At 36.7% G+C, this 26,742-nt stretch overlaps 1 protein-coding gene across 2 annotated transcripts in view; it reads right to left on the bottom strand.

Annotated features, from left to right (window-relative positions):
- LOC113049202 (death-associated protein kinase 1-like) overlaps positions 1-26,742 on the bottom strand; it is a 70,289-nt gene that overhangs the window by 25,110 nt on the left and 18,437 nt on the right. For both annotated transcript variants that reach the window (XM_026211347.1, XM_026211348.1), the window contains exons 3-11: positions 11,406-11,627; positions 7,740-7,878; positions 6,764-6,893; positions 5,192-5,240; positions 5,075-5,101; positions 1,651-1,803; positions 793-838; positions 614-703; positions 78-170 (exon numbers count right to left, since the gene is read on the bottom strand). In XM_026211347.1, coding sequence (XP_026067132.1) covers positions 78-170; positions 614-703; positions 793-838; positions 1,651-1,803; positions 5,075-5,101; positions 5,192-5,240; positions 6,764-6,893; positions 7,740-7,878; positions 11,406-11,627 — 949 coding nt within the window. The remainder of the gene's footprint in view (positions 1-77; positions 171-613; positions 704-792; positions 839-1,650; positions 1,804-5,074; positions 5,102-5,191; positions 5,241-6,763; positions 6,894-7,739; positions 7,879-11,405; positions 11,628-26,742) is intronic.

The raw sequence follows: 26,742 nt of genomic DNA, 5'->3' as shown, positions 1-26,742 counted from the left end.
AAGCTTTTTTAAAGGTGTAACACATGAATGCAATCTTAATACGTCTTTGAATGATGACTTTAACTGTGAACCCTTACCAGTGTGTCATCACTGCGGGCCACACTCATATTGCTCCTAGACAGGAAGGAGCGGGAGAGCCGGTTACACAGAGAGATGAGACGCACCGATTGCTAAGGAAGTCAGACAAAACAAACAAACAATATTAAAGGAGAGATGCTATTGGTGACACATTCTATAGGATTTGTAACAGGCTTTTTATCTAAAGCATCAGACAGCGATTTATACTCCTCTCAATAGATTAAATGATATTTCAACTCTTCAAATGTTAAGATGTTAATTGACTATTATTCGTTTTTATGACACAAGCTTAATTCTGCGATTGAGAGCACTGTAACTTTATGCGGGCTTCTTTATCGTTTCATAGCTCCAAGGGTTTGTTTTGCGTGCTTTTAACAGTATGTGTGGAAATGGTATGACTTGTTGGCGTGGCACATAATGCTGATTCCTCAGAAAACACTACTGAGGGCACAACACTGCTCACACTTTATGTCAATAAAACATGGTGTCAAATATCTGACTGTTGAACATTTAAACAGGAAGCAGTCAAAAGTACCTTCCACTTTCTTCTGGCTGCAAACTTCTTAAATTTCTCCATATTCACTGCAGATTCCTTACGACTCAGTGCCTGCTGTGTGTCCTTTGGCTTAAAAGAAAACAATCGCAATTTTAGCCAAGTGTTAAGATGATAGCGAGCTTGATAACTGTTTAACATGTAGTGGTTGTTGGACAAACCTTGATCCAGGGGTGCTGAAGACTGTCCAGGATTGTCATTCTTTTTCTGTAAACATGAAAACATTATTTCCACATGTGATATTTACTTTTTTCAACATACAGAAAGTAATGAACATAGGCAGGCAGTTTGTGAGCCTCTCATTATTTAATTTAAAACAACAAGCTCCTACAAGTGAGCACCTAAGAAACAACCTTTGGACAAACAAGTAGGGATTCAGTACACAAATCGAAAGATATTTATCACAGTGCGCATACGGAACACACAGAAGGAATTATGAGATTGGGCTCTGGAATGTTGCATATCAGCTTCCGTGACAATGTTGAGACCTAAACAGCATTTATGCTGAGAATAAAGAATTTTAGTGAACTAGTTATGCAGAACTAGTTTTAGTTCTCTTTTAAATATCATCAGAAGTAAATGAGGTCAGTGTCGATAAAGACTAATTGAGAGCACTCAAAACGCAGAGAAGCAACTTGGTAGACCGATATGGAACCAAAACAGGAATTATTCATGTCTCCACATTCATGTGCAGAGAACCTGTTCTGTTTGTTGACACAACCCACTTCCTCAGTTACTTAGTTAATAAGTGACATGATTTGTGACGAACTTTCTTCGCAGGTTTGAATATAACCACAGAAAATCAGTTAACAAATAGTTTAATGATATTAAATAATATTTCTAAATAATAAAAAAAACAATATAAATAGTGAAAAAAAAAATAACAATAATAAAATCAAATATTATTTAAGCCAGTTGGTTTCTAAAAAGGAACTGCTCAATAAAAGAAACAACTAGGGACAAAGGTGAACCCTACCAAACCAGCTCAAACCATAACAAGCTTCTTCAGGGCTTCTTACTTTGGATCTTTGAGCAGTAACCGTGTAATGAAGTCTTTGGCCAAAGCACTGGTGCTGCTGAAGAATTCCTCATCAAACTCGTAGTCCACAGCTGACACATTGGCAAGTGTCTCCTGCTTATTTTCACCCAGGAAAGGTGAGGCACCACTAAGTCTGAAGATACAGAGAATAAAAAAAGACCATTTTATCTCCCATTTACTGGACGTGAAGGTCTTCAATGGAGCAGCATTCAACAAAGTTTACTATTTAAATTTACTACTGACCAATTACTATTAAAGTGTGAGAAAACAAGCAAAGGCCGTTTAGTGTTCAAAATAAGCACTTTATTTTACAAGCTCAATTCCATTTTTTCTTTTGTGATTAAAATCTGTTATAGAACAGAGTAACATTGGGTTCAAATAACTCTCTTTCCACTATTATAATCGAAACTTAATTGCTGTTGCTAATTAAAAATCTGCAGTGATAAATCTTTGCATAGCCTTTAGAAACACTGTCAGGAGAAATTTTATTAATTGTAAAGTTACAGCTGTTATAAATTCACACTGCCAATTAATGGCATTCCCTTTGGGTGAGAAGAAGTCTCAAACAATGTTAGAAAAAGAAAAGAATGGTGGAACAGGAATGCAAGAAGAGCGTGATTAGATATGACAAAGGTGTGTGATATCTACCCGATGTGAAGCTCTATTTTTATTTGCCTATGATGAAAGGGGAGTGTAAGGAACAACCCTGAGATAGACATTGAACTTCTCAGCTCTCTTTGGACTACTAATATTAGCACAAGTTGATGGACAGATAGTGATGAACAGGACAGAGAAGAAAAGAGAAAAAAAATACACATTTTTGGATCAGACGTGGCTCTTACAATCCTAAAAGTAGGCTTAATGTTCTTTATAGGGGTGCTCCGATTGATCGGCTACTGAACACTGTCGACCGATAATCACTTTCGGATGTTTGATCGGCAGTCTCTATAAAGGCTGATCTCATAAACCGACCTCAAGCTGATGACACGCCTGTTTACGGATTAAAGCGTTCCATGAGCGGTGCATCTGCTGCAGTGAAGCAATTGTTTCCACACCGAGTTTGCTGTGATGCACGTGCTGAATTAAAGTGACAGTGCATTGTTTGTGGTAAATATGAACATGGATTGACACAGAAAATGTAGTAATAACACAATGAATGCATAATTTAGGTCTACTGTGTTTTACAGTCAACATATATGAGTTTTGAACCTGGTATAACATAGCTCAGGCTTATGCTTTAAGCTATTTTGCAACAATTGCACAACTGTAAAAACAAAAATGTTCTGCATGATTAAACATTTAGGTGAGATAAATATATTTGAAAAAATATGTCTAAAATGCCCCCCTCCTAAAAATGCATCACTGGATCATAACTAGAAATAATTCTACATGATAAAAAGAAGCCTTTAAAAAGATCGGTATCAGTGATTGTGTCGGTAGTAGTAGTCGACCGATATATCACCCGATATTTGAAATTTTTAAAATATCAGCATTGGCTGATAAGTTTTTCTGTTTAGCCGATGTGCTCGAGGTTGGACTTTTATTTTGATAATGCTGAAAACGGCAGTGCCTGAGAGCACAGTGCTCACATTCGCCCTCTTGTTCGCTGTTGTTGTTTAAGTCTGTCTAATAAACAGATAGAACTGTAAAACAAAGGAATTAAAATGTATACAATAAACAAAGTATTAACTATTACTTTTATATTATTAGTAATAGAAAGGCAAGAATTATAATATTTTTTAATTTACCCTCAGCATTCAGCAAATACGCATTTAAATTGTTAAACAAATCTTTAATGTCTAATGAACATTGCATTTCACAAACCTTGCAGACTTGCAGAGATCTTGTGAAGTGTGCATTTGTATTCTGCATAATTGTGTGTACTCTGTGTGACAGGAGGACAGCTCCACTTCACTGAAGACGCGCGTTCGAAACACTTTAAACTCCTGATTTCAAACTACGCTGTGCTTTATTCATTTGCCCACTGTCCTATTCATGTCATTTTCACTGAGTGCTGCATGTAAAATGAGTGTTACATTGTCTTTATTTAAAATTAAATATGATTCCCAATGCACACAAATTTCTCTGATTACAGAGTGCAATGTTTGTTAAAGTGTTTACTTACTTTTCTTTCATTATATATAAATATATATACATACATTTATGAAAAATAATGTATGTTTACTGTCACATATTTTTAATCCATTTTCAAATTATTAAAAATTTCTTTAATATTAATTCAAATAAATTAAATTCCATTGGCTTAATATCGGCCAGTCTGCTTTCCAAGACATCGTTATAAGCAAAATAAAATAAAATAAAAATTAATAAATATCGGTCCATCAATAATCGGCAGATACCGATTTCTGTGATCGCCCTTAAAAATCCTGATCGGAGCATCCCTTGTTCTTTATGAGATGACTTTTTTTTTGCCCCTCTTTTGAGCATAGGGTGAAATATGAGCTGGATATTCCTTTTTACTGTTTACGTCAGAGACATGAGGATTTGGTTCTCATCAAAAAGGAGGGTCCCCCTCAGTTCTTATCACAAGCAACAGGCAAGTTCCACTGTTTATATTGCTCTGTGATATGCTTAGTTCCCTCTCACATTTACAAAAACACACACACACATATAGACAGAGAGAAACCTCAATCTTTCCACAGGAAGACCAGCACAAGCTTTACAATTAGACGCTGCACCCAGAGGTTGCGCTAATAATCATTATCCATCACATTGATGGACAGTGTTATAAATTCCATGTCTTTCTCTATTTTTATATGGCAGTAAAACACTGCAGTGCTCTGTATTTTTAATGTGATACTTGCATCAAAAGAACTTCTGTGGAAAGAGCTCTATTTGTCTTTTCAAGTGCTTAAATCTTTCTTTTGTTTCTCAGAAACACTCGGATTTCTCTCCCCAAATGCTCATCTTTTCTCTGTTCCCCTCCGAATCTTTGCCCACTCTACACTGCTAATCCAATTAGATTATTATATTGTAGGAATGCTTCTAAAGCAGGGAAACGCAATTGAACAGATGCATTCTCTATGCAGACCATGGAAACATCAATGTCCAATTCGGCACTCGGCTTACTAAGCCTCCTTTTACTTCAAACATCAATCATTTTGACAGTTGTTGCACAACGAGAGGTTATTCTATGATGTTAGATGACTGGAAAACACTTAGTTCAACTTCATTTGCTTCATATTCAGCTATATTTGTTCGCCATGCCTTCGTTTTACCGCCGAATGTGATTACAGCTATGGTTTGAGAAAAATAATGCAATTACGAAAATGGATGCTATTTAAAGCCAATGTGAAAATCCATAAATGCTTTTAGATTTCATTTGTAATGATATAAACTATATTTACAACATCACAGCAACACTGATGATTATGAATACTCACAGAATATAAGTGATCACCCCAATGCTCCTAGAGTAGAGTACAGAAATAAAAACACATGATTAGCAAATGAAGTGAGGTAACAGCGAGGTCAGATAATGATATAATGCTTATTCTCACCACATGTCTGCCTCCAGGCCAAGTGGCTCGTAGTTTACCACTTCTGGAGCTGCGAACCACAAAATAAAAATCACTTACCATACAGTCTTACAATACAGAAGAGTTTGGGGTAAGCTGTGGCATATTTTACTTAATTTGTTGTCTTGGCATTGAGAAAAGAGAATCAAATATTATTTATTTAAGCATTTTAACAATGTTTATAACTTGCACGCATCTCTTTAAGTTAAATACGTCAGCTAAATGATAAACTTTTTCTAAAAATAATGCACAGTTTGCAAGAGGAAGGGAGCAAACACCTACCCCACTCCTCCTAACATTAGAACATGCCTGCAAAATGTCTAGAAACGCTAAGTCAATGGTAGTATATTTTGGTGGTTTCTCACCGTATGAGCTGTGAAATGAGTCACTGATTTCAGAGGATCTCAATCTCTGATGTGTTAATGAGAAAACGAGGAAATAAGTCTGAGGTGTCTGAGAGATGCTCCTGCTCTCTATGCCTGAGAATTGACTTAGATATACTACTTATATTATTATGCACTAGATCTGGTCATTGGCCAGGGTTGGGAGGAAGCAAGCTGCTCCTTAACCCCAAGGTTAAAAAAAATCAATGAAATTATGCCTCAGTAATGGGCTAATAGTACTTTAGTATTGGATTGGATTAGTATCTATAAAACCAGGTGTCTAGCTGGAACGGATTCTCCTCCATGAAGCCCGATCGTAACTTTGAGCACTGAAATAGACTACACTGTGGGGTAGCTGATGCTTGACCGTGGCCTTTAGCATTGTGTCTCTATTAAGACTGCTGTATCATCACTGCCTGCAGCCATACTGGCTGATATTCAGGTAGGACTGGATGTGATGCCAATGGCTTAGAGGGATGGGGGCGGTGTGGGTGTGCATGTCTGTGTGCTCAAAATACCAACCCAAACACCATTTAAAAACTGGACAAACTTGACTAAAATAATGTTTCTTTTTATTTATTTTTTTTAAAGCCTATGCTTAAACAGAAAAAAATGATGTCTATGCCACGAATTTCTTCACAAAACTGCCAAGTGTACATTTCTTAAAAAAAATAAATAAATAAATAAATATCATAAACAAATGAGTAAAGTTTTGATTAGCTTAACATATTTAGTTTCTATTTGTTTCCAATTGGTTTAGGGGACACATTTTTCAAAATATGTAAAATAGTAGCAAAGGCAAAAATATTATACAAATATTTAATAATAATAACATAAAAACAAAAAACAATATAATGTATTTATACTTTAAAATACACTTATTCACAATTACGTAATTGTAAATATCGACTATATTATAATTTTATTTAAAGTAAAAATGTATTATTAGTATATACAATTCATGATTACACTTTAAAGTTTATGTAACTATTTGCAGGATTCATTGGGTCAGAAAGCACTGATGCATGGTGTTTCTTTACAGTTATGTCAGGCTTGTGGTTCAGATTACACATGGAAGAAGAAAAGAGAGGATTTGGACAGAGGGCCATAACAATAAGAGCGCGTGTAATTACAACACATCTCTATAGACTGACCAGCAGGTGACACTGACCTACAAACTCCGGGGTACCAAAGATGTTTTTGAAATCGTTGCCAAAATCGATCTTGTGGGCCAAGCCAAAGTCAATGAGCTTAATGCGTGGGTGAGGCACACTCCGGTTCAACAGCATGATGTTCTCCGGCTGAGAGAGATGAGAACAGAGAAAGAATTGGACGGTGAATGCAAGAGAGAGAATCAGAAGAACTAATGATAGGTGCAGAACAAAAACACAGCAGGAGTGAGAGAAAGAGAGAGAGAGAGAGAGAGAGAGAGAGAGAGAGAGCAGGAAATCCACAATAACACATGGAAATCACATGCAAAGCTACAGAAACGTTCACTAGAAAGCACAGGCATACTCAAGCCAGGCAGTAACAGATCCCTGCTGGGACATTCCATAGAAACAATCCTTCCTTCAGTGGGCTTTATTCATGCACGGACTAATCTCTTAAAAGCTCCAATGACTTCAAAATATTTAACAGAAATGTTAGGGAAAGCTGTGTGGATGACTGCTCTGAAAGCAGTGGATCTAATTACATAAACGCTGTTGCTAGAGTAACACGAAGGATTAGAAATAAAATGCTAATAATGAGAAACTCCGTGCCAGCTTGTCTATTTGATTTGATTTGATTCTTTAGGTCCCAGTTAAGTTGGTTAATGTGAATGCCGGCTGCTTTGGAATTCATTTTTCAGTTAGACTGGCTATTCAGGTTAAGTGGTTTTAGTGGGAGGTAAAAACTCAATCTACATCTGAAACTTTCAAAACAAAGAATACTAATGCGATTCTGCAATAAAACCTGCCAAAAATTACAGCGACTGAATTTGTGACCATCCCAGCTCTGGGATGCCCAGCAATTATGTAAAGGGTGGAAATAAGTGGATAACCAGCAGGGTAGATAAAAGCACCTCAATTGATTTGTTGTGGCTGGTCCACAGCGATGCTAATCGCCACAGTCTGCCATTGGGGTGAAACTCAAACATGTCTCAGTACCTTCAGGTCAAAGTGGGCAATCTGTTTGGAGTGTAAGTAACTGACTCCATCCAAGATCTGCTTGAGGAACTCGGTGGCCTCCTCTTCACTCAATGACTCCTTCTCAGCTAGAAAGTCAAAGAGCTCCCCACCTGCCACACTGTATAGAGAGAGGACAGATGTTGACACTTAAGAGCTGGTTAGTTGATAATCTTCACCAGATAAAACTAATTGAGAATTAAAGACATAGTTCACCAAAAAGAAAATGTTGTCATCATTTACTCACCCTTGGGTCGTTCCAAGCCTGTTTGAGTTTCTTTCTAATGTTGAACATAAAAGAAGATATTTGAAGAATGCTGGTAATCAAAGATTGGATGGTCCCCGTTGACCCCATAGTACTTCTTTCTCTGCTGTGGAAGTGTTTCTCTACTATGGGGACCAACAACTGCTTGGTTCTTCAAAATATCTTCTTTTGTGTTTAAAAAAAACGAAAGGAGTAAATGATGACAACATTTTTGGGTGAACTATTCCTTTAAGCAAAAGGGTGACTTGGCCAAGACAGCAGCAAAGAACACAATAACTAGTTGCATACAATGGACAAATTACAAGAAAAAAAATCTAAACATTCACAATTAAAATATCAATATAACTTTTCAAGCCAGAACAGCCAGATTTGGACGATAGATAGAAGACAATGGATAAATGGGTTAGAAAGAAGTGATTTAGGTAGGAATCATAAAGCCTATAAATAAACTTTCAATGAATAAATCAAAAGACCTATAAAATTACTGGAAAATTAATTTTGAAATAATAGATAACAAAACATAAACAAACAGTAATATATATCACATAGAGTGAGTCTAGCTAATTAAACAGAAGAATCTCTCTAATATTTCTGAGTGATTCACTCTGACAGAAAGGGATGTTGGCAATGCTATAATCATGGCTTCTGGGAGAGGAGCACCAGGATCTGGCCATATATTTATTCACCAGAAGGAAGCTGCAAACCAGCTGCTAGCTGATGACATGATAACGCTTGCTGCTAATGGTGAGGTTAAGCAAGTACAGCGATGAGCCACCCAGCTGTAAAAACACGGCAGGAGATATGTCTCTATTCCCTTCACAGAAACGGACAGAAAATCACCAGCCCCCAACCTGACCAACAGAAGGCTTGTAGCCAGATTTCTGACTCATCTAGTCCTCATTACAGCTTGTTCTGGCAAAGATCCAGCCACTTAATCAAGAAAAGACCATCTGAACGACATGTAAAGCAACAAACTGCAATTTAGAGTGCACCTTAGTTCTTCCATATTAATTCTCATTGTATCAGCCTGCTAACTTGAACTTTGTTTCCAGGCAAACTGATAAAAAGACGTTTTCACTTTTGGAAGCTGCGCAGTGCCAGCCAATCAGATTTGATTGTATGTCATTCTTGTATGCTTAAGACGGTCAGTGAACGGATTGTGGGCGGTCCATGAGTATGCCATCTGAGACTAAAAAAAACAACAACAACAACACAATATGGTCTGTAACATCTCACTTCACAATATTAGTTGGCAGCACAAAGGTTTTGAGAGGACGCCAAATGACCTGAAAATGAAACTTGACCTTCAGTTCCGAGGTCAGGATTGTGTGGTTATATCCTTAAGCAAGGTACTTCATGCCAGATCCCTCAGTAAACAAAACAGCTTCACTGATGAGTAATGTGTAAAAAATATGAGCTCAGAACATAGCTGCAGGGACGCCCTTTGTCACATGGTATGAAGCAGCAAAGAAAACCAGTTGGGTGAGGAGACACTTCAAGAGGTTCTGAGGAAAGACATTTCCTTCACTTAATCTATGTGTGACAAAACAATTCTGCTGAAAAGGTTAAGGTTCAACATTTCAGACACTGATTCCGTTAAATGCCTACTGTATTTACTAAATGGCAAAATATCAAATTACAAAGCTCCTTAAAATATATTATATTTCAAAACCTATTCTGTTCAGTTAATGAGGAATTACACACAATGTAATGATGAGTGACTCGGTGATGGCTTGATTATTTTTTAATTTGTCCTTTGGGTCACACTTCACGTTGCTTGTAATGTTAGACTTTCAGATATGGTCAGATGTTTGTTTTCAAGTTAGACTGGTTACTCTAGGAAGAGATTCTTAAAGCACAATAGGATAATACTACTATCCTAGTTTGTCCAATACACACACAAACACACACACACACACACGCACACACACAAACACACACACACATATATAAAATTATCTAAAAATGAATAAATAAATTTAATGGCAGTTAAATTAGGAACTCTGACACCAGTCTAGTCAGGATGAAGAGGTTATGTAAAATGGCATTTTTTTTTAGATAACCTGTAATATACACTTAATGAACATATTACTAAAAATAAACTTTGCTTAATCAGTCAAAGGTCTTTGTCTGCCAGTATGGTTAAGATAGTACAGACATCAATACATATATTTTCTCTTTGAAAACATTGGCAGTAGTGTATGAATATGCACAGTACAACAGGCAAAACTGGTTCAGCTACTCAATGTACTGGTTCTCCTCAACCCCCCACTGTTGACCTTGTCAAGTGTTTGCTTTGCAAGTAAAGGTTGGTGCTACTGAATTCAGTGATAAATAGGGGTGGGACAGTTCACTGAAAAAATCGAACCATTCAGGATTCGGAACGCGCTAGGACCGCGGTTCAACTTAAATCTGACAAAGCATCTGTAATATGGCTTGCTATAAATAACACGTAAAACAAACATGGTTCAGCATATATTTGTTTCTGTTGATGGATGCATATTCTGGCTTCCCAGACATCACAACTAAAGCGAAAAAAAAAAAAAAAAAACGTGGACAAACCATTCATCTTGTTCAATGCGAATGCCGTATACTGGATTACGAGCAGTCATTTATTACGTCATCATCCGGTTGGTGAGAGTGTGCGCACACAGGCACAAATCCGCACCTCAGAATGCACGCAAACATTAAGCTCTCTCTAAAGTATTGTGTTTAAATGGACAAATTCACACAAAAATTACGTCAAAATGCCCGTCTGTGTAAGTATCCTACAGCAGACATAGCCAGCTGAACGTAGCGTACTGTATCAGTGTGTTCTCTTAAAATGACAGTCTTTATATTAATCGAACAGCAACAACAAAGAAATCATCCACTGCTCTTGATTGAAAAGCTTTTGTAACTTTAATAAAGAATAATCTTTAATTTATACAGTCCAATATGCAACGCTGTTTTACATTTGATTACTTTATTCAATTTCTGTACCTAAAATATATTGCCAGACCTACCTACATTTTTTTCTTTTATTTGTATCTTTACCCTATTGTATTTATTTGTGCTGTTGCTTGCAGTTAGATAGAATATTCTTCTTTTTTTTTATTAGAAAGTACAGTTTTTCCAAACATGGCACATATCATAACGAAACCATGACTCTAAAATCGCTAAACAAACCAAACCGTGAAAAAGTTGTACCGTTCCACCCCTAGTGAGAAGCATTTTCAAATTTCTACTATACATTTATTTATACTATCATGTTCCAGAGTTCTGCAAGAGCCAGATGTTCACGCACTACAGTGTGTATTACTAGTCTGAGTTCTTAGTTTTTAGAAACGGAGACTGTTAATGATTTCATAATTCAGTAAATCCAAGGAGAAACAATGACTCACAGCTCCAGGATGAGAATGACCTCATTCTTGTTTTCAAACACATTGTGCAAGGTGATGACATTGGGGTGCTGGATTTCCTTCAAGATGCTGACCTCCCTCTCAATGTCCTCTTTGGAGACCCCTCGCCGACTGGATTTGCTGCGTCTTTTCTTGATAAATTTGGCGGCATACTCCACTCCAGTGCTTTTATGGCGGCATTTCTTTACCACGGCAAACTGACCACTGAAAAAAATAAACAAACAAACCAGTGCTTAAATATGACAGCAATCGTTAACAACCAAATATTCAAGAGCCTGGTTATTCAAAGAACATGAAATATTTGACAAAATAGGACTAAATACAGTACACGCACCAATACAAAAGTCTTAACATTAAGCAGAGGTATAGAATTTCAGAATAGTCATATTCAGAAAATGACACGATGCTCTAAAATTAGAAGAGAAGATTAATCTTTAATGTGTTCGTTCAGTTTTACTCCTCTATAACATATTGCCAACAGACAGGACTCAAATCTTCCCCTTTGACATGTTCTCATCTCAGTCTCCGTAAGTCACAGCATGCATTCTGAACCACTGCCAGAAACCAACAGTCAACCATGCCGAACGGCCACAAATCGCCAACAAAAACATGTCAGGATGAACATCACAACCACATTTAATGATCACTACTATCAAGCCATGTAAGAATGTAAGAACTCCTCTGAATGACATAAACAAGGCCTAATACGTCAGCAGATTAAACACAAAGCAGCATGATAGCTATGTTTTCCCACATGCTGTAGATATTCAGTGTTGTTCTTTGGATACTATTATCAGGGTGGATAACAATGACTCCCACATTATGCCATTCAAAAGCATCACAACAAACACACCAGTATTATACACCAACAAGCACATTTCGAGCCCCTGAAGCTTATAACTCTGCCAAACATGCAGTATATATTGTGAGGAATTTCCCAATAGGATCCTCTCAAAACCTCAAAGCAAAATTTCTGCCCCCTTTTTTTAATGTGGCTTTTATACAGCTGTTGGGAGGTTTCTTTCTACAGAAGGAACAATGGCTTTTGGACAAAGAAACAAAAAGCTAAACAACACAGGAAAGGAAAAAGGAGTCCTTGGGATGGGGTTTTCTGATGCAAATACAAAACTCAGGGCCTCTATTCTTGCCTGCTCCACCTTTTGTCCCCCAGACAGCAATCAGGCCCCACAGCAACGAGAGACAGTACATTTGCATTTTGTCTGGGGCCTGAAAGCTTGAGAGAAAGCAGAAATCCTCCCTGGGTAATCTTAAAGGAGTAGTTCACCCAAGAATGTAAACCGTGTCATCATTTACTTACCTTCATGCAAGTTTAAAATGCATTTGACGACTTCTATGTAACACAAAACATGAATTCCTGAATTGCCATACATTCTGACAGAAACCTGAACAAGCCCTATCCTGACTGCAAGGTACGTCAAGTCCTGCCATGATAAATGGACAAGCAGTAGAAGAAAACCACAAGTCACAACACACACAAACTGACATGACAGGATCCAGTCCTTGTTCTCTCTTTATTAGAATTTTAATTAGTACTTTCATTTTACTGTATACAGATATATAGACTCTACATGCTATATATTTCTTATCTTATTAAATGTATTTGTGTTAATTGTTTATTTAAATGTTTCTATGCTTTGGCAATTAAATATATTAGTTTACCATGCCAATAAAGCTACATGATCTGAAGTATTAGTAAGTATGCAGTTATGAAGTATTATTCTTTTAAATCTTTTCCAGCATTTCAGGAATAAATATGTATAGAAATTACACCAAAGTACAACAGTTAACATACCTTACGGTGTTCGGGAGTGCTCAAAAAGGGTTTAAGCACTGAATTCTGAAGCGATTTATTCTTGTAAACTCATTTTAGGTAATTCAGTCGAGGATTTTTACAAGGGTGGTGAGAGAAAAACACAGACATCCTGGATTCGGACGGCAATTAAATCACTGTAAATGGTGAACATCACTTACGTCCCCCTGAGAAACAATTACAGTCCAAATAGGGCTTATGAATGACATGGTAGAGAAAGAATGGTTTAATGAACTTGTTATTTCTGTGTTCTTTGCATACAAAGAGTATTCTTGTAGCTCCACAATATTACGGTTGGACCACGAATGTCACACAGACGTGCCGATATTCAGTAATGCGATATATCACGATAATTAATATGCATGGTATTGTATCGTGGGCACTTCAAAATACAGAGAATAATTATGTATTACAAATTATTCTGAATTTTTTACGCACTTTAAGAATACTTCCATGAAAACTCTGAGGCTGAGACTAATTAGGGACCAGCATTGCCCCCAAAACTCTCTTAGATTGCTTATGTTAAGTTGCACTGTTAATTTCTGTAGATTTCTATACTAAATAATAAACAAATAATATTGCACAGGCTTGGGCAAATGTCATATTTCGGTAACTGAATCAAAAAGTCTGGGAAATCAGAAAGACATGCCTCGCGGTTCTGACAGCATAGCTTTAGGCATTCGGGCACATCTAAATGGTTTTGTCAGTGACACTTCTCAGTAGGAGCAAGGCATGGGTCTTCAGCTGTGCCAGTTTCCATAGCAGTGCTGGGGGCAGGGCAGTGGGAGAGGAGGGGGTCGTGTCAGCTAGAAAGAGGCCTGCGGAGCACAACGGTCCACAGCAAACATCGTCACACATAGCTCGGCAATCAACCAGCAATAGACACGGCATGTTTTCCTCTTATACGAGTCAGGCAGTTCCCAAAGTCCTTTTAAGAGCTGTTTTTGTCTGCTTTGAATGGCAGATGGGGAAATGTGTGTATCAAGATGTCCGTGTGGCAGGGCTCTTGTGTTCCTGAAATCTGGAGCGCTATGGTGATGAAGAGCCACAGCAATAACAGCGGACATTAAAGAGCTTGCCCAGAGGAAGTGCTCTTCAGACTGGGCACAAGAAACGCATACAAGATGGGCATAAGACTTGGACAAGACACAAGCCCCCATTATCAAGGTTGAAGCTGACACGGCATCCATCTAGAGTTTGGCATAGAGTATTTATTTATTTAAATTCGGTGTTGTGTATTTAAATTTTGTCTGGTAAATAAATAAAGGCATAAAACTTTAATTCATTTATCTAATCAAATTAAAATTAAACAAACTCTTCATTTTTTGGCAAACAAAGTGATGCACAACAGAGGTTTATGGTTAAAATAAAAATCCACAGAAAATGTATGTACGGTATACTGTCCATGTCAAAGCATCATCAAAGTAATCCATTTGACATCATAGGGTCAGTTAGAATTTCAAGCATCGAAAATAAATTTTAGTCCAAAAATAACGACTTTATTCAACATTGTCTTCTCTTCTGGATCTGTTGTGAGTGCGACTGCTGTGACTGTTGATGGACGACGCTGTTATTGGGCGCACCAGAAAACACGTCAGCAGCGTCGTGAACGCGCTCACAACAGATCCGGAAGAGAAGACAATGCTGAATAAAGTCATAATTCTTGTTATTTTTGGACCAAAATGTATTTTCGATGCTTCGAAATATTCTAACTGACCCTCTTGATGTCACATGGACTATTTTGATGATGTTTCTCTTACCTTTCTGGACATGGACAGTATACCGTACACACAGTTTCAATGGAGGGACTGCGAGCTCTCTAAAATATCTAAAATATCTTAAACTGTGTTCCAAATATGAAACGAGTTCTTACGGGTTTGGAACGACATGAGGGTGAGTCATTTATGATATTTATGGATGAACTAAATTAAGATTCTGTATATGATAATAGAATAGTTATAAAAAAAAAAAAATGAAACCGTAAAATGCTCATGAAGTTCCAGTATTTCTCCTTCAAAATTTACTAGCAATTTTAGAAAACAAAATTGTTTCAATGTAAATCAGACTAGGGCTGGGTGGTATATTGAGTTTGTATTGATATAGCCTATTCTTTATAATCGATATGGTACGAGGCAATATATCGATATACAGTAGTTTGATACGAGGGCATTTGAATAATAGCAGTGGACAGAGTGAGCTGCTGCAGGGAAAGGGCATAATCTAATTTCTTCTAAACATTAGACATGATTTATATTAAAGGCTTTAAAATAACTCCTAGTTTAAAGCTGCTCGCCCTATCAGATGATCTGACAGTCTCATTCCCTGCTGACAGACGCTACCAGCACTGTTTAATGCTGTTTTCCTCAGTGTATAACTTACATTTCACAAATATATTCTCCAACTGTAAACGTTAGAAATATTTCCATTTTGCTCTCAGTAGCCTTCTGCATGTGATTGTCCGCTAAACAGACGGAATGCAATAACTGTTTTAAATATGTCATTTTAAACCTACAAGTAAGTGTATTTTATGATAGTATTATGCAGTAATGGGGTAATCAAAAATAAAATGCAATTAATCAGTGTTCGTGTTTATTTACTTAATTTTTTATGTTTAGTGAATTGAACTTCTGCTTTAAAATGCCTTTTTTGTTGATGTAATGTTTCAATGTTAGAATGGTATGAGTTTTTTTTATTGTTTTTTTTTTCTTTTTATATTTTTTGCACATAATGGATAGCATAGCCTACTTTCACTATATTTGTTTTCATTGCCTTTAATTTAAACATTGTTTTATTGGACAACACTGCATTGGCATGATGTTAACTGAATAGATGTGTGTGAACAGAAAAATCAAGAATAGTGCCGTTTTTGAGTAATTACGTTTAATAGACCTATCATGTTTGAATACACATCAGCATTAATTGAAGTCATTGAACTTTGCCCTTTGACCTACAAGGTTTAAAACACTTTCCACAGTCATAGGAAATGCAACTACAGAACACCTCATGAACTTCTTAGAGGGCTGATTACTCCTTTACAAGATAAAGATAAAGGCGGCTTTGTTCAATTAAAATCTCTAATACATTTTTGCAGATTAATAATCAGGATTACAACCTGGGACTTGCATCACATATGAAACCGAATGAAGCACAAAAAATTAGGTCAGTTGCACTATCAATGATGGATTATAAAGCTGATCCTTAATAATTAACATTTGCTTATAGTCCGGTAACAAAGTATTTTGAGGGAGTTTAAAATAAATCAGAATCTGAATCATTAACACCATCTATTTGCGATACTGTAGCAATTCTCAGATTTATTAAATTTTTCATCAAAAGACAGATATTATACAGATGTCGAGGGCAGAGCAAAGACATGACAAAAGACTAATGTGAGTAGATCAGACCCACTGGCAGAGTATGTGATAGATTTACAAAATAGATATTTTCACCCACTCCAAGAGCGCTCCACCACCGCTCCATCTCGAGTACTGTTCAACTTTCCATAATATGACTGGATATTTAACAAGAATTCACGTTAAACATATTTAGCTAGTTTAATAGAGAAGGATCACTCAAATCAGAAAGAATATGAAGTTTATGATGGACATGTGCGGGAAGTTATAGTTCTCTAGGAATTTGTTTGTTCCTTCTAGATATTAAATATTTTTAGGTTAAAGCATGATTTCAAAAGTACAACACTTATACGCAATCACTCTCTCAATAATGCATTCAAACAAATGTAATCTAACAGTGCTACTTCATCTGTATCTGATTTTGAATGAGCAGAAAGCTTAAATGTCCACAATTCTGCTTTGTAATATTCCCATAGGATACTAAGGAGAAAACCCACATGCTTTAAATGCAAGTTGCACTCCCGCTCAACCTCAATGAGATGAAATAGCCTATCATTAATAATGACTTAATTTGCATGTTTATAACTAAAGGACACATCAAAAAATGATGTAAACAAAGAGGGCCAGCAACTCGGTTTGTACTGCCAGACACACTACTGCAAGGGATCATGTTGTTCTTTGTTACTTCTTTGCAAAAAGGCTTCCAACTTTTGCAGTGAAACTTGAGCCAGGTTGTGGAGGAGGGCTGGAGAGAGAGATTGTGCACAGCCTCGGTTTCCCTTTTGCGGTCTGTTTTCGGAGTACCTATCGCTGTCAAGGCCCAACTGAATAGATCTTTAGGCCAGGAGAGCCAAGAGAGAGATTTGCATTACTCAACCCACATGGGGTTGTTATGCTGATCTGGAAAACCACATTTGCAGAGTGTTTGTTTGATTCAGCACCACATTTATGATTTTAGGCACATATCTCATGCATACCTTTTTTATAAGGACCACTGTTAATTATTGATGTGCCCTAGCACCTGATAAAGTCCAATCCCCATTCAAGCTGAGAAACATGCAAATTCTCATAGCGTCATTACACTATATTCAATCCAGTGCTTATAATATTATTTTTATCATTTTCATATTTTTCTCCTACCACAGTACATAATTTAAAAATTACTAAAACAAGTGCATATGCATCTAAACACATTATACATTAAATTAATATCACGCATAATTTTATACACGTCATTTCAAGCAATTTAATTTCACCATGATCATTTTGGCTGTAAGATATCACATATTCCCAGAGGGGAGCACTTCTGAATACTCCATACTCTACTTGCTGTACAAAAGTGTGCGTCAAAAGCAATTCCGGGTTGTGATGAAATCGCATTTTGAATTAAATGAAGCTTTACAAGGTGTGCAAATAAGGTCAGATATGTTCCTGCCAGATGAGAAGCCTTTATTGTGTCACAATGGGTTAAGAATGAGCATGAAAGAGCAAATATAAAAGGTTGGCAGGTAAGAAACTGTCAAAAAAATGATAGATCCTTCACTAAGAGGTTGGATCCTAATGAAAACACAATGCCAGGTGCACTCAGTTCCATTAGCGTAACACACACGGACAGTCCTAACCAGCCGGCACTGCTCTGGATGAATATTTAAGTGAGTTAGCGCGATCTGAATACAGATTCCTTGTGCATGAGCAAGCTTTTCCCAGGCATGATTTGAATGTCATTGTCAAAATCCTCAGCATTAGCCTGACCTATGTAGTGTCATGACAAGAAGTAATGAACAAAGGCGACTGATGAACTGGGGGCTTAATCGAGATGCCATCTTCAGGGCTTGTTCTTTTTTTCTTGGTTTCACTATTGTACATTTGGTCTTTTCTTCTATTTGATGCGCTTTTTTCCAAATGACCCTCCCTCCTGTGTGCAGCTGAACACCAGTCCAGGTTGCCATTAGGATTCAGAGCACCTTTGCTGTGCTGCACAGCCATTATGCAGCATTTCATCCACAGAGACACACAGATGTCTCATCTCTTACTGAGCAGGGGAATATATGTAAATGATATGTAAAGTAGATGCAGCATACATTATTGCTCTAATGCAAATTTATACTAAAGTCACAAACCGTTAAAGACTGATAATGTTTGATGTTTTGTCTTTGTTTTATATACAGACACATTAAAAGGGACGGTTCATCTAGACATAACCCTTCAGTTATTATTTATTCCACCTCTTGCAATTCCAAACTAATATTACTTTCTTCTTCCCAACAAAAGAAGATATAATGTCCAATATGCTCTTTTCCATAAAATGAAATTCAACGTTGGCCAGTCAAGCAAGATTTTCAGTGAATAAAAACACTGGCTTAAGAAAACTTGAAATTTAGTCCCAGGATTATTTTATATATATATATATATATATATATATATATATATATTTGATTGCGTCCCACAGAAGAAAGTCATACGGCTTTGGAACCATATGAGGGTAAGTAAATTATTTCATTCCATTTCATTTCCATGTAATATATTTCTGTTCATACACAGTTTAGTTTTGTAAGTAATAAACCAGTCAGTCAGTGACTTCGTAACTAAACTATTGAAAAGACTTTCAAACCACCATGACGTCAGGTCAAATGATGTAGAACTAATTCAGCAGAGCTTTGACTGATAACTGAGCAAATATTTAAAGACTTCGAAGGTTATTTCTTGGTACAACATTTATCATTTAAATTTCCATTCCTTCAGATGTTATTTGATTGTGGGATGTCAAACAGACATCTAAACTGCCTAAGTCAACCAGACAATACTGAAAAATTAATTCATACCTGCCATGTTGTCTCCCTACCTCTATATATAGCTTACTAAAGGCAGTATTTGACAGCTTTTGCACACAGGTGTCAAGCGAATCTACTTAAAAAAAAATAAAAAAAACACCTGCTTGAGTTTTAAGACAGTCACTGATTGGAGATCTCTAGTAAGAGACCTCAGATGAGCCGCCCTCCTGCTGTACTTAGACCAGGCTCATTGAAGCAATATGAGAAAAACACAGCTGGAGGGCAGAAGATAGCCATCCTTCTAATCTCGGTCCCCAATGCTGCTGTAATCCACATCAACAGGAGTGATGGGCCAATCAAAACACTTTAATACCAGAGAAAATGTGAGTGTGCTGCGAACAGTGACCTTCGAACCCATTACTCAGCCTCATCTCTGACTCTAAGTGCCAAAGAGGAAACACTAGACCAAGCCACTTTATACTGGGACCCACAATTAATTGTCCATCTTATTTGAAGCCATGTGAAATGCAAGCGCACAACAGTAAATCCTAAACAGTGCATAAAATGAATTTGATATTGAATGACTGCACAATGAGACAGCTGTCAACACTTTTTAAAATGCAGAGTGTACACATTGTCGATTACGAAGGACACCTACCAATTTTGCACGCTAGCTTGCTCATTTGAGCGGGAAATTGAAAAAGCCAAAGGAGAACAAGGAAGCAGAAAAAAAGACACAAATTCAAGAAACAGTTCCTCTTTTCATTTTCAGAGAACAAACCACACATCGATATATTACAGACGCCGAGTATTATATTCCTCTAAAAAACCGGCAGGCCATTCAATGCCTCTAAAAAGGTAGTGTTATTAAATAAATTTATTTGCTGCCGATATTCATTGGACAATTTTTAAATATTTTAAAGCCATCGGCATATCGTAAATAGCATTAAAAGTGCAGATACAGATGGTTTAATAATTAACTGCATGGAGACAACGAGTAGCGTGTCTGTTGCATAATTCAACATTTTTCAAAACATTTAAATACTTGCCAAAAAAAAAAATCTGTACAAAATATAGTTTTGTCACAGAGGAGATCTCTTGAAGGGAGGTAAACTTCAAGAGATTTCCCCTGTTTAGTAAGTAGGGAGCAATGAACACGGTGTAGAGAGCATGTCAAAGGGATCACGGTTCATGAACGGGACTCTCTTCTAACGAGCTGATTATCTGAATAAGGTGTGTTAACAAAGAGAGACATACAAAATGTGCAGAGGTGGGGGTCGCGAGGACTGGAATTGAGAAGCGCTGGCCTAAGCTATGTGAAGGATGAAGTTTTACATTGATGGTGCAAATGAAGAACAAAGCCTATAGTTTACATATTGACCAATATCTATATAGTAAATGGTGCATCCCTATTAATTAGTTACTCATAAATATAATTCAAAAACATTATTTATACATACAAATATATTTAAATACAAATACATGAATAAACATGGCATTTTTTCTTTGAATTTACGAAGGTTTTCATTATGATATCAGAAAAATGTATTAAATTGACCAAAAATATATATGAAATAAAATTTGATACATAAATAATACATTTTTATTTATTTAATTAATAGATAAAAAAAAAAGGTCACTGACCCACAAACAAAGGACTAACATGAACACTATAGTGTACATTTCAGATTGGCCTCTGACTTGGTCTGATAATAACTCCTCTGTATAATCATGTAGGCTGGGTTTCGACCCCTGCAAGCTTTATGACAAAGCAGCTTTTGTGCTGGCCCACCACTGGCTCATCAGACTGTTCAGTGGGGTGCCTGACTGGTTAGCACAACACCGGCCCTGAGATTGCTTTCAACAACCCCCATATTATTACACCCAAAGAGCACCGCGATAAGAGTGCCTCATAATTTAAGCTGGCCTGATCCATAAACAATTTTGGATTCTGAAAGCACTACAGTATCGGGATTACCATACATTTTATCCCACCATTTATTGAAAGCCCTGAACTTTTGAACTTCTAAGCAAGGGAGACACACCTGGGAATATGGCGCTCTTTCAGCTTACCCTCATTTCCTCTCACTTCCTCATGTCTCCATTCAAAGCTGTTCTTTTGTAAGACAAAGTTGCCTCCTGGCAGCAGATCCTAGAGCAGCCAGCGTTCCTGCCAAACATCTACTTTTTGAACCATAATAAATGAATGGAGTGTAACTTGGTGTGCTTCAGATGGTGGGGCACAACGTTAGCTGTGCTGGCTGGCTTGGGCTTAATTAATTACAAAAGCTGTATAGAGTGTAGATTGAGCATGGAGTTGACTAGTGAGGTGAAAACAGCATGAAACTACCAAATGATGAAGGCACTGAGCAATTAAAGGCTGCCAGTGATTTGCCGATATCACAGAAGGCCAATGAACTCAAACCTGCCACTCATGTGCACCACACAAAACTAGAGACATGACCTGCATTGACTCCAATACAGTTTTCCATTAGCATGTTGCTAAGTGGTTTCATTACTTCAGTCTTCAGTGTCCCATGTTATTAAAATGATTTTTATAGTATCATGATTTGGTGCAGAAACATTTCTTTTCATTATCACTGATGAAACAGTTGCACTGCGTCGTGTTTTTGTGAAAGCCATGATACATTCACAGTGTTTCAGGATCATTTGACAAAGTTGGAAAGAAAACTATTTTCTTTAAAGAGAAAGAGGAAGATATAAGCCTCCTTGCTGAAAAAAAAATCATTGCTATTTTCCACCAACTAGAACAGATCACTAGTGATGGAACAGCTTATGTGTGACTGTTACATTCACAGTCAAATGATTTCACAAGGTTAACAAATGCATGGACATTCCTACAGCAATAATCAACTGGTATACCGTAGTAAAATACCAATCTGTGTTATATAGCTTTAAAAAAATGCAGAATTTAAAATACAAACTTCTTCTACAACTTCAGTTTTTAATATGATTAATCAGCATTGTCATCAAACTGAAAAGAAAGAAAGAACGATTTTAGAAATGCTGACTGTGCACATACAAACTGGGTAGACCAATGCGAATGCTGTCAGATCAATAGAGTGTAAAACAGCATGAAGATCACAGGCTAGGCCAGGCAATCTGCCAGTTTTCCAGGAACCAAAAGAACACTTTCATTGATAAGTTACATTTAGCAAATCCCTTTTATCACAGTAGACTCAATGTTTCGATCTCAACTTAAGAGTTGAGACCCAAACATGGATTAAAAATGAACAAGGACAAAATCAGACAACATTTTCTGACTAAATTTTAAAGGATTGGTTCACCCAAAAATAAAAATTCTGTCATTAATTACTTCATTTTTTTTCCATCAAAAGGTATTCCTGCAGCTTCATAAAATTAAGATTGCACACATAGACTAATTTATAAATGTCCTTAATACGATACATGCCAGTTGTGTTGCGGTCTATGGAGGGTCAGAAAGCTCTCTGATTTCATCAAAAATATCTTAATTTGTGTTCAGAAGATGAACAAAGGTCTAATTAAAAAAATAATACAATTAATGACAGAGTTTTCATTTTTGAGTGAATTATCGCTTTAACTTTAGCATAATCAGTTATGCTAGCATAACAAATTTGAACTTGGATGATTTTAAAACCCACTTCAGGTTTGACGACATCACCACATTTAACAAATATTAAATCTAACAAAAAGCAAGTGCTGGCTTTGTAATGCAAAGGCCAAATATGCTCAGCTAAGTTAGCTTTATTCTCAAAATACAGCGATGCTCTTTTTTTCTGCTGGTGAACTCTAGTGAATGAATTTTGTTTGGGTTAGAGAAGAGTCTGCTGGAAGGAATCTGGCAGAGTCTGAACTGACTTTTCTAGTCTGCTGATCCAGTCCAAGTGTAATTAAATAAGCCTCGTTGTGTCATCCCACGCAATTAAATGTGAACTGGGATTTGAAGGGTTTTTAGACTGCAACACAGGCACACTGCACACACACACAAAAAAGTCAACCTACTTTCGCAATATTTCTCAGCACTTCAGCAGAGTGAAGTGACCAGAAGGATCAACTATCAAAGCATGTCTGCAATGTGCTGGGTTACCTCTATATGCTAAATGGCAATGGTGGGCATGGATCTATATATCTTAACACAAGAAAAAGCCAGTTTAGATAATTTGATAATTGGAGGTAATAATAATCAATATATACCAGTCATGTACTGGTTCATTGGTGAAAAATTAATGTGGGTGGACAGTTCAGAGAGAACAGAGCCCACTAATCTTTAGCGCCCAAACTGCATGTTATGCAATATCTCTTAGTGCCATAGTGCCACACAGAAGTAACCAAGGAAACAGAGCAGAGCTGACACACTCTGAGGTTTGAGCTGAAGATATTACAGCTCTAGAGGAACATTGTCTAGGTTTGTGTGTGTACATTCTGCAGGAGCTCAAAAGCAATCCTTCTCAGAGACAGGTAACACTTAGATTAATGTTTGCTTGTCAGTTCACACTGCATATACTGCTAAACATCCACTCCAAGGTGTACACAAAAGCCACATAATGTCATATTTTTGCCTATAGTTTTAACTAGTTGAAGTTCTTCAAAAACATGGACATAATATATATATATATATTAGTGCTGTCAATCGATTAAAAAAAATTAACTAATTAATCGCACAATTTTTTAAAATTAATCGCGATTAATCGCAATTAAAAGACTGAAACTTTTTGGATATGTAAATGTAAAATGTAAATAATTAATGTAAACTCAAGACAAAGGAACTATTTAAATTCAAAATATGATTGTTTATTGGAATTTTTGTTTAACTTGTAACACAGATTTTCTCATGTAAACAACATACCTGCAATAAACCATCAATATCCTCCAAATTAACTGTTGGCTTGAAAGCCATATTTATTACAGAAATAAAAACACAGGCATGTAAGTACCATTTGAATTTCAAAACAATCAATGCCAATAAAAAACAAAAATGATTTCCATGTTGAATTCTAAGTGGACTGCAAAAAAATTCCAAAGTATAGTCATTGCCAGTGCTTTAAGTGGGCCGGTACGCACCGGTACTCAGTACCGCCACTTCCAAATATAGCTCTTGAGCGTACTGCCACCTCTCCGTGCGCCCAGAACGTGCTTGTAGCGTACTGGTACGCTCATTTGGACATCTGTTTTAATAGAGGTTTTAATCTTTTACCTGCACTGCCGATTTTCAGAGCGCCCTTCACAATGCAAGCTTCCTAATTCATCCGACCCAGAGCAGAAACTACATTACCCATTCACCCTTAAGTTATACAAGTGAATAGCGCATGTGTCGCTTTCCCACTGTTAAGTGTCAACAACTCAACGTGGCCGGAGAAGGAGTGTGAAACTCGTTGTGAGTGTACACAACGCTCGGTTCGGTTAAAAATCAAATAGAGTTAACAACAACACTTAATATGTTTTCTTGGCTTCAGACTCTGAATACTGCAAGAACAAGACCAGAATCAGATGATTCGCTGACTGACACCTCACCAAATTCGAATCCTATCACTGCAGGTCAGACTCAAGCTAATGAAGTAATGCAGCTCTTTCAGGAAGGGTGACCAGACGTCCCGAAAAATTCGGGACAGTCCTGAAATCTAAACTGTTGTCCCGACTCCCGAATCTGGCCCTAATTGTCCCGGAAGTTATATTAAAGCAAAATCTTGAGTATTTATTGTCTGATAAACATTAAAAACTGTCTGCGGAGGTTGAGTCGTCCTGCAGCCCCCGCTGGCTGTTCATTGGCTGCAGCATCTTTTTTCTAAGTTCTAAAAAAATACCGTAGACGGCAAGGCACAAATTTAGATATTCATTTATCTAATTAATCTATAGCCTATGCACAAAGACAATATGATCTTTTTGTCCCCTTTTTGTTTTAAAGCTTGATGAAGAGAGAGAGCGCAAGTTGCTGCAGCTGAGGAGGACAGTGATGCACGCGTACAGGGGTGATTGACAGTTCGCGGCACTGTGTACAAAAAATACTCCGCTACAACAATCAAATCAAATCTCCATATGGACCAGTATCTGTAAATGTTAAGCCGCAAATGTTGCTTGAAATATGAATCCGTGTTCTGTGCGTCTCTTTGTGAATTAATGAATGGCAAGAGACGTGCAGGTTTGTTTACTACATAGACTGAAGCGCATGACGCTTGCATTAATTTCAGCATCTGAGCTTCAGAGTTCTTTCTCCATCAAGCGATCGAGAGAGAGAGAGCGAGAGTCTTACCACGCTGAATCGACACGCTATATGTAAACTATTCTTTATTGTCTTCTCCTGTAATGGAGTTCATTTAGAATTATTCATATAAATTTTTGAACGGGCAGAAGACATACCGGTTTCTCCGGTAGTGGGCGGAGCTAATGCGCAAATGGCAATTTTATTGGCTGACGCTGATTTAGTACCGTCCCTGTTTTGATTTCAGAAAATCAGTTTGACCGAACGGAGACAACGTGATTAATATTCATGAACACAGCAGCTCATCAATTCATAGTGCATTGGATATACGTTAGTATGATAGTAGAATTAGTAGTAGTATTATGTTTTAATAATAATAATAATACGATCTATTACTATTTTTTTTAAAGAAACCATCAATGACCAAAAATATCTTACGCATCACCACCAGTCTTCAAGTTCAGTTAAAATGACAAATATGCATTCATTAGGCCTAAAAGTTAATTTTTACATAAAGGCATTGTGCTAGAAATATTACTATTATTTAGTAAAATGTATGCGATACTGCTACTACTGTAAAAAAATTTATAAAACTTTATTTTTTAAAGAAATAAATCACAAGATTTCTTCCATGTATTAATTTTAATAGAAAATCCCCTTTATTTACCAGAAATAAAATGTGTTTAAATTTCATAAATTAAAATACCAATTAAATTTGGGTGAAACTTGTTTACTGTTTTTCATAATTATATAACTTGTCGAAAAACTTTAAACACAATTGTAAATAAGTATAAAGAATGGCATTGGTTTTATTTTTAGTGCTAAATTTTTTTTAATTAGCATATTTTTGTGTTTTGCTTTGGTACCGAAATTGGTACCGAGAACCGTGGATTTTCACTGGTATCGGTAACGAATACTGAAATTTTGGTACCATGACAATACTATATATATATACATATATATACATATATATATATATATATATATATATATATATATATATATATATATATATATATATATATATATATATATAGAGAGAGAGAGAGAGAGAGAGAGAGAGAGAGAGAGAGAGAGAGAGAGAGAGAGAGAGAGAGTGAGAGAGAGAGTGTGTAAGCTTCACTGCTCTGTTGTTTATTGAAACAAAACTTCTCAGAGGAAGTGA

This window comes from Carassius auratus, chromosome 30 (assembly GCF_003368295.1).
Source record: "Carassius auratus strain Wakin chromosome 30, ASM336829v1, whole genome shotgun sequence".
NCBI classification, from domain to species: Eukaryota; Metazoa; Chordata; class Actinopteri; order Cypriniformes; family Cyprinidae; genus Carassius; species Carassius auratus.
Note: the sequence above shows the minus strand (reverse complement) of the source record. Positions and strands in the feature narration are given on the sequence as shown.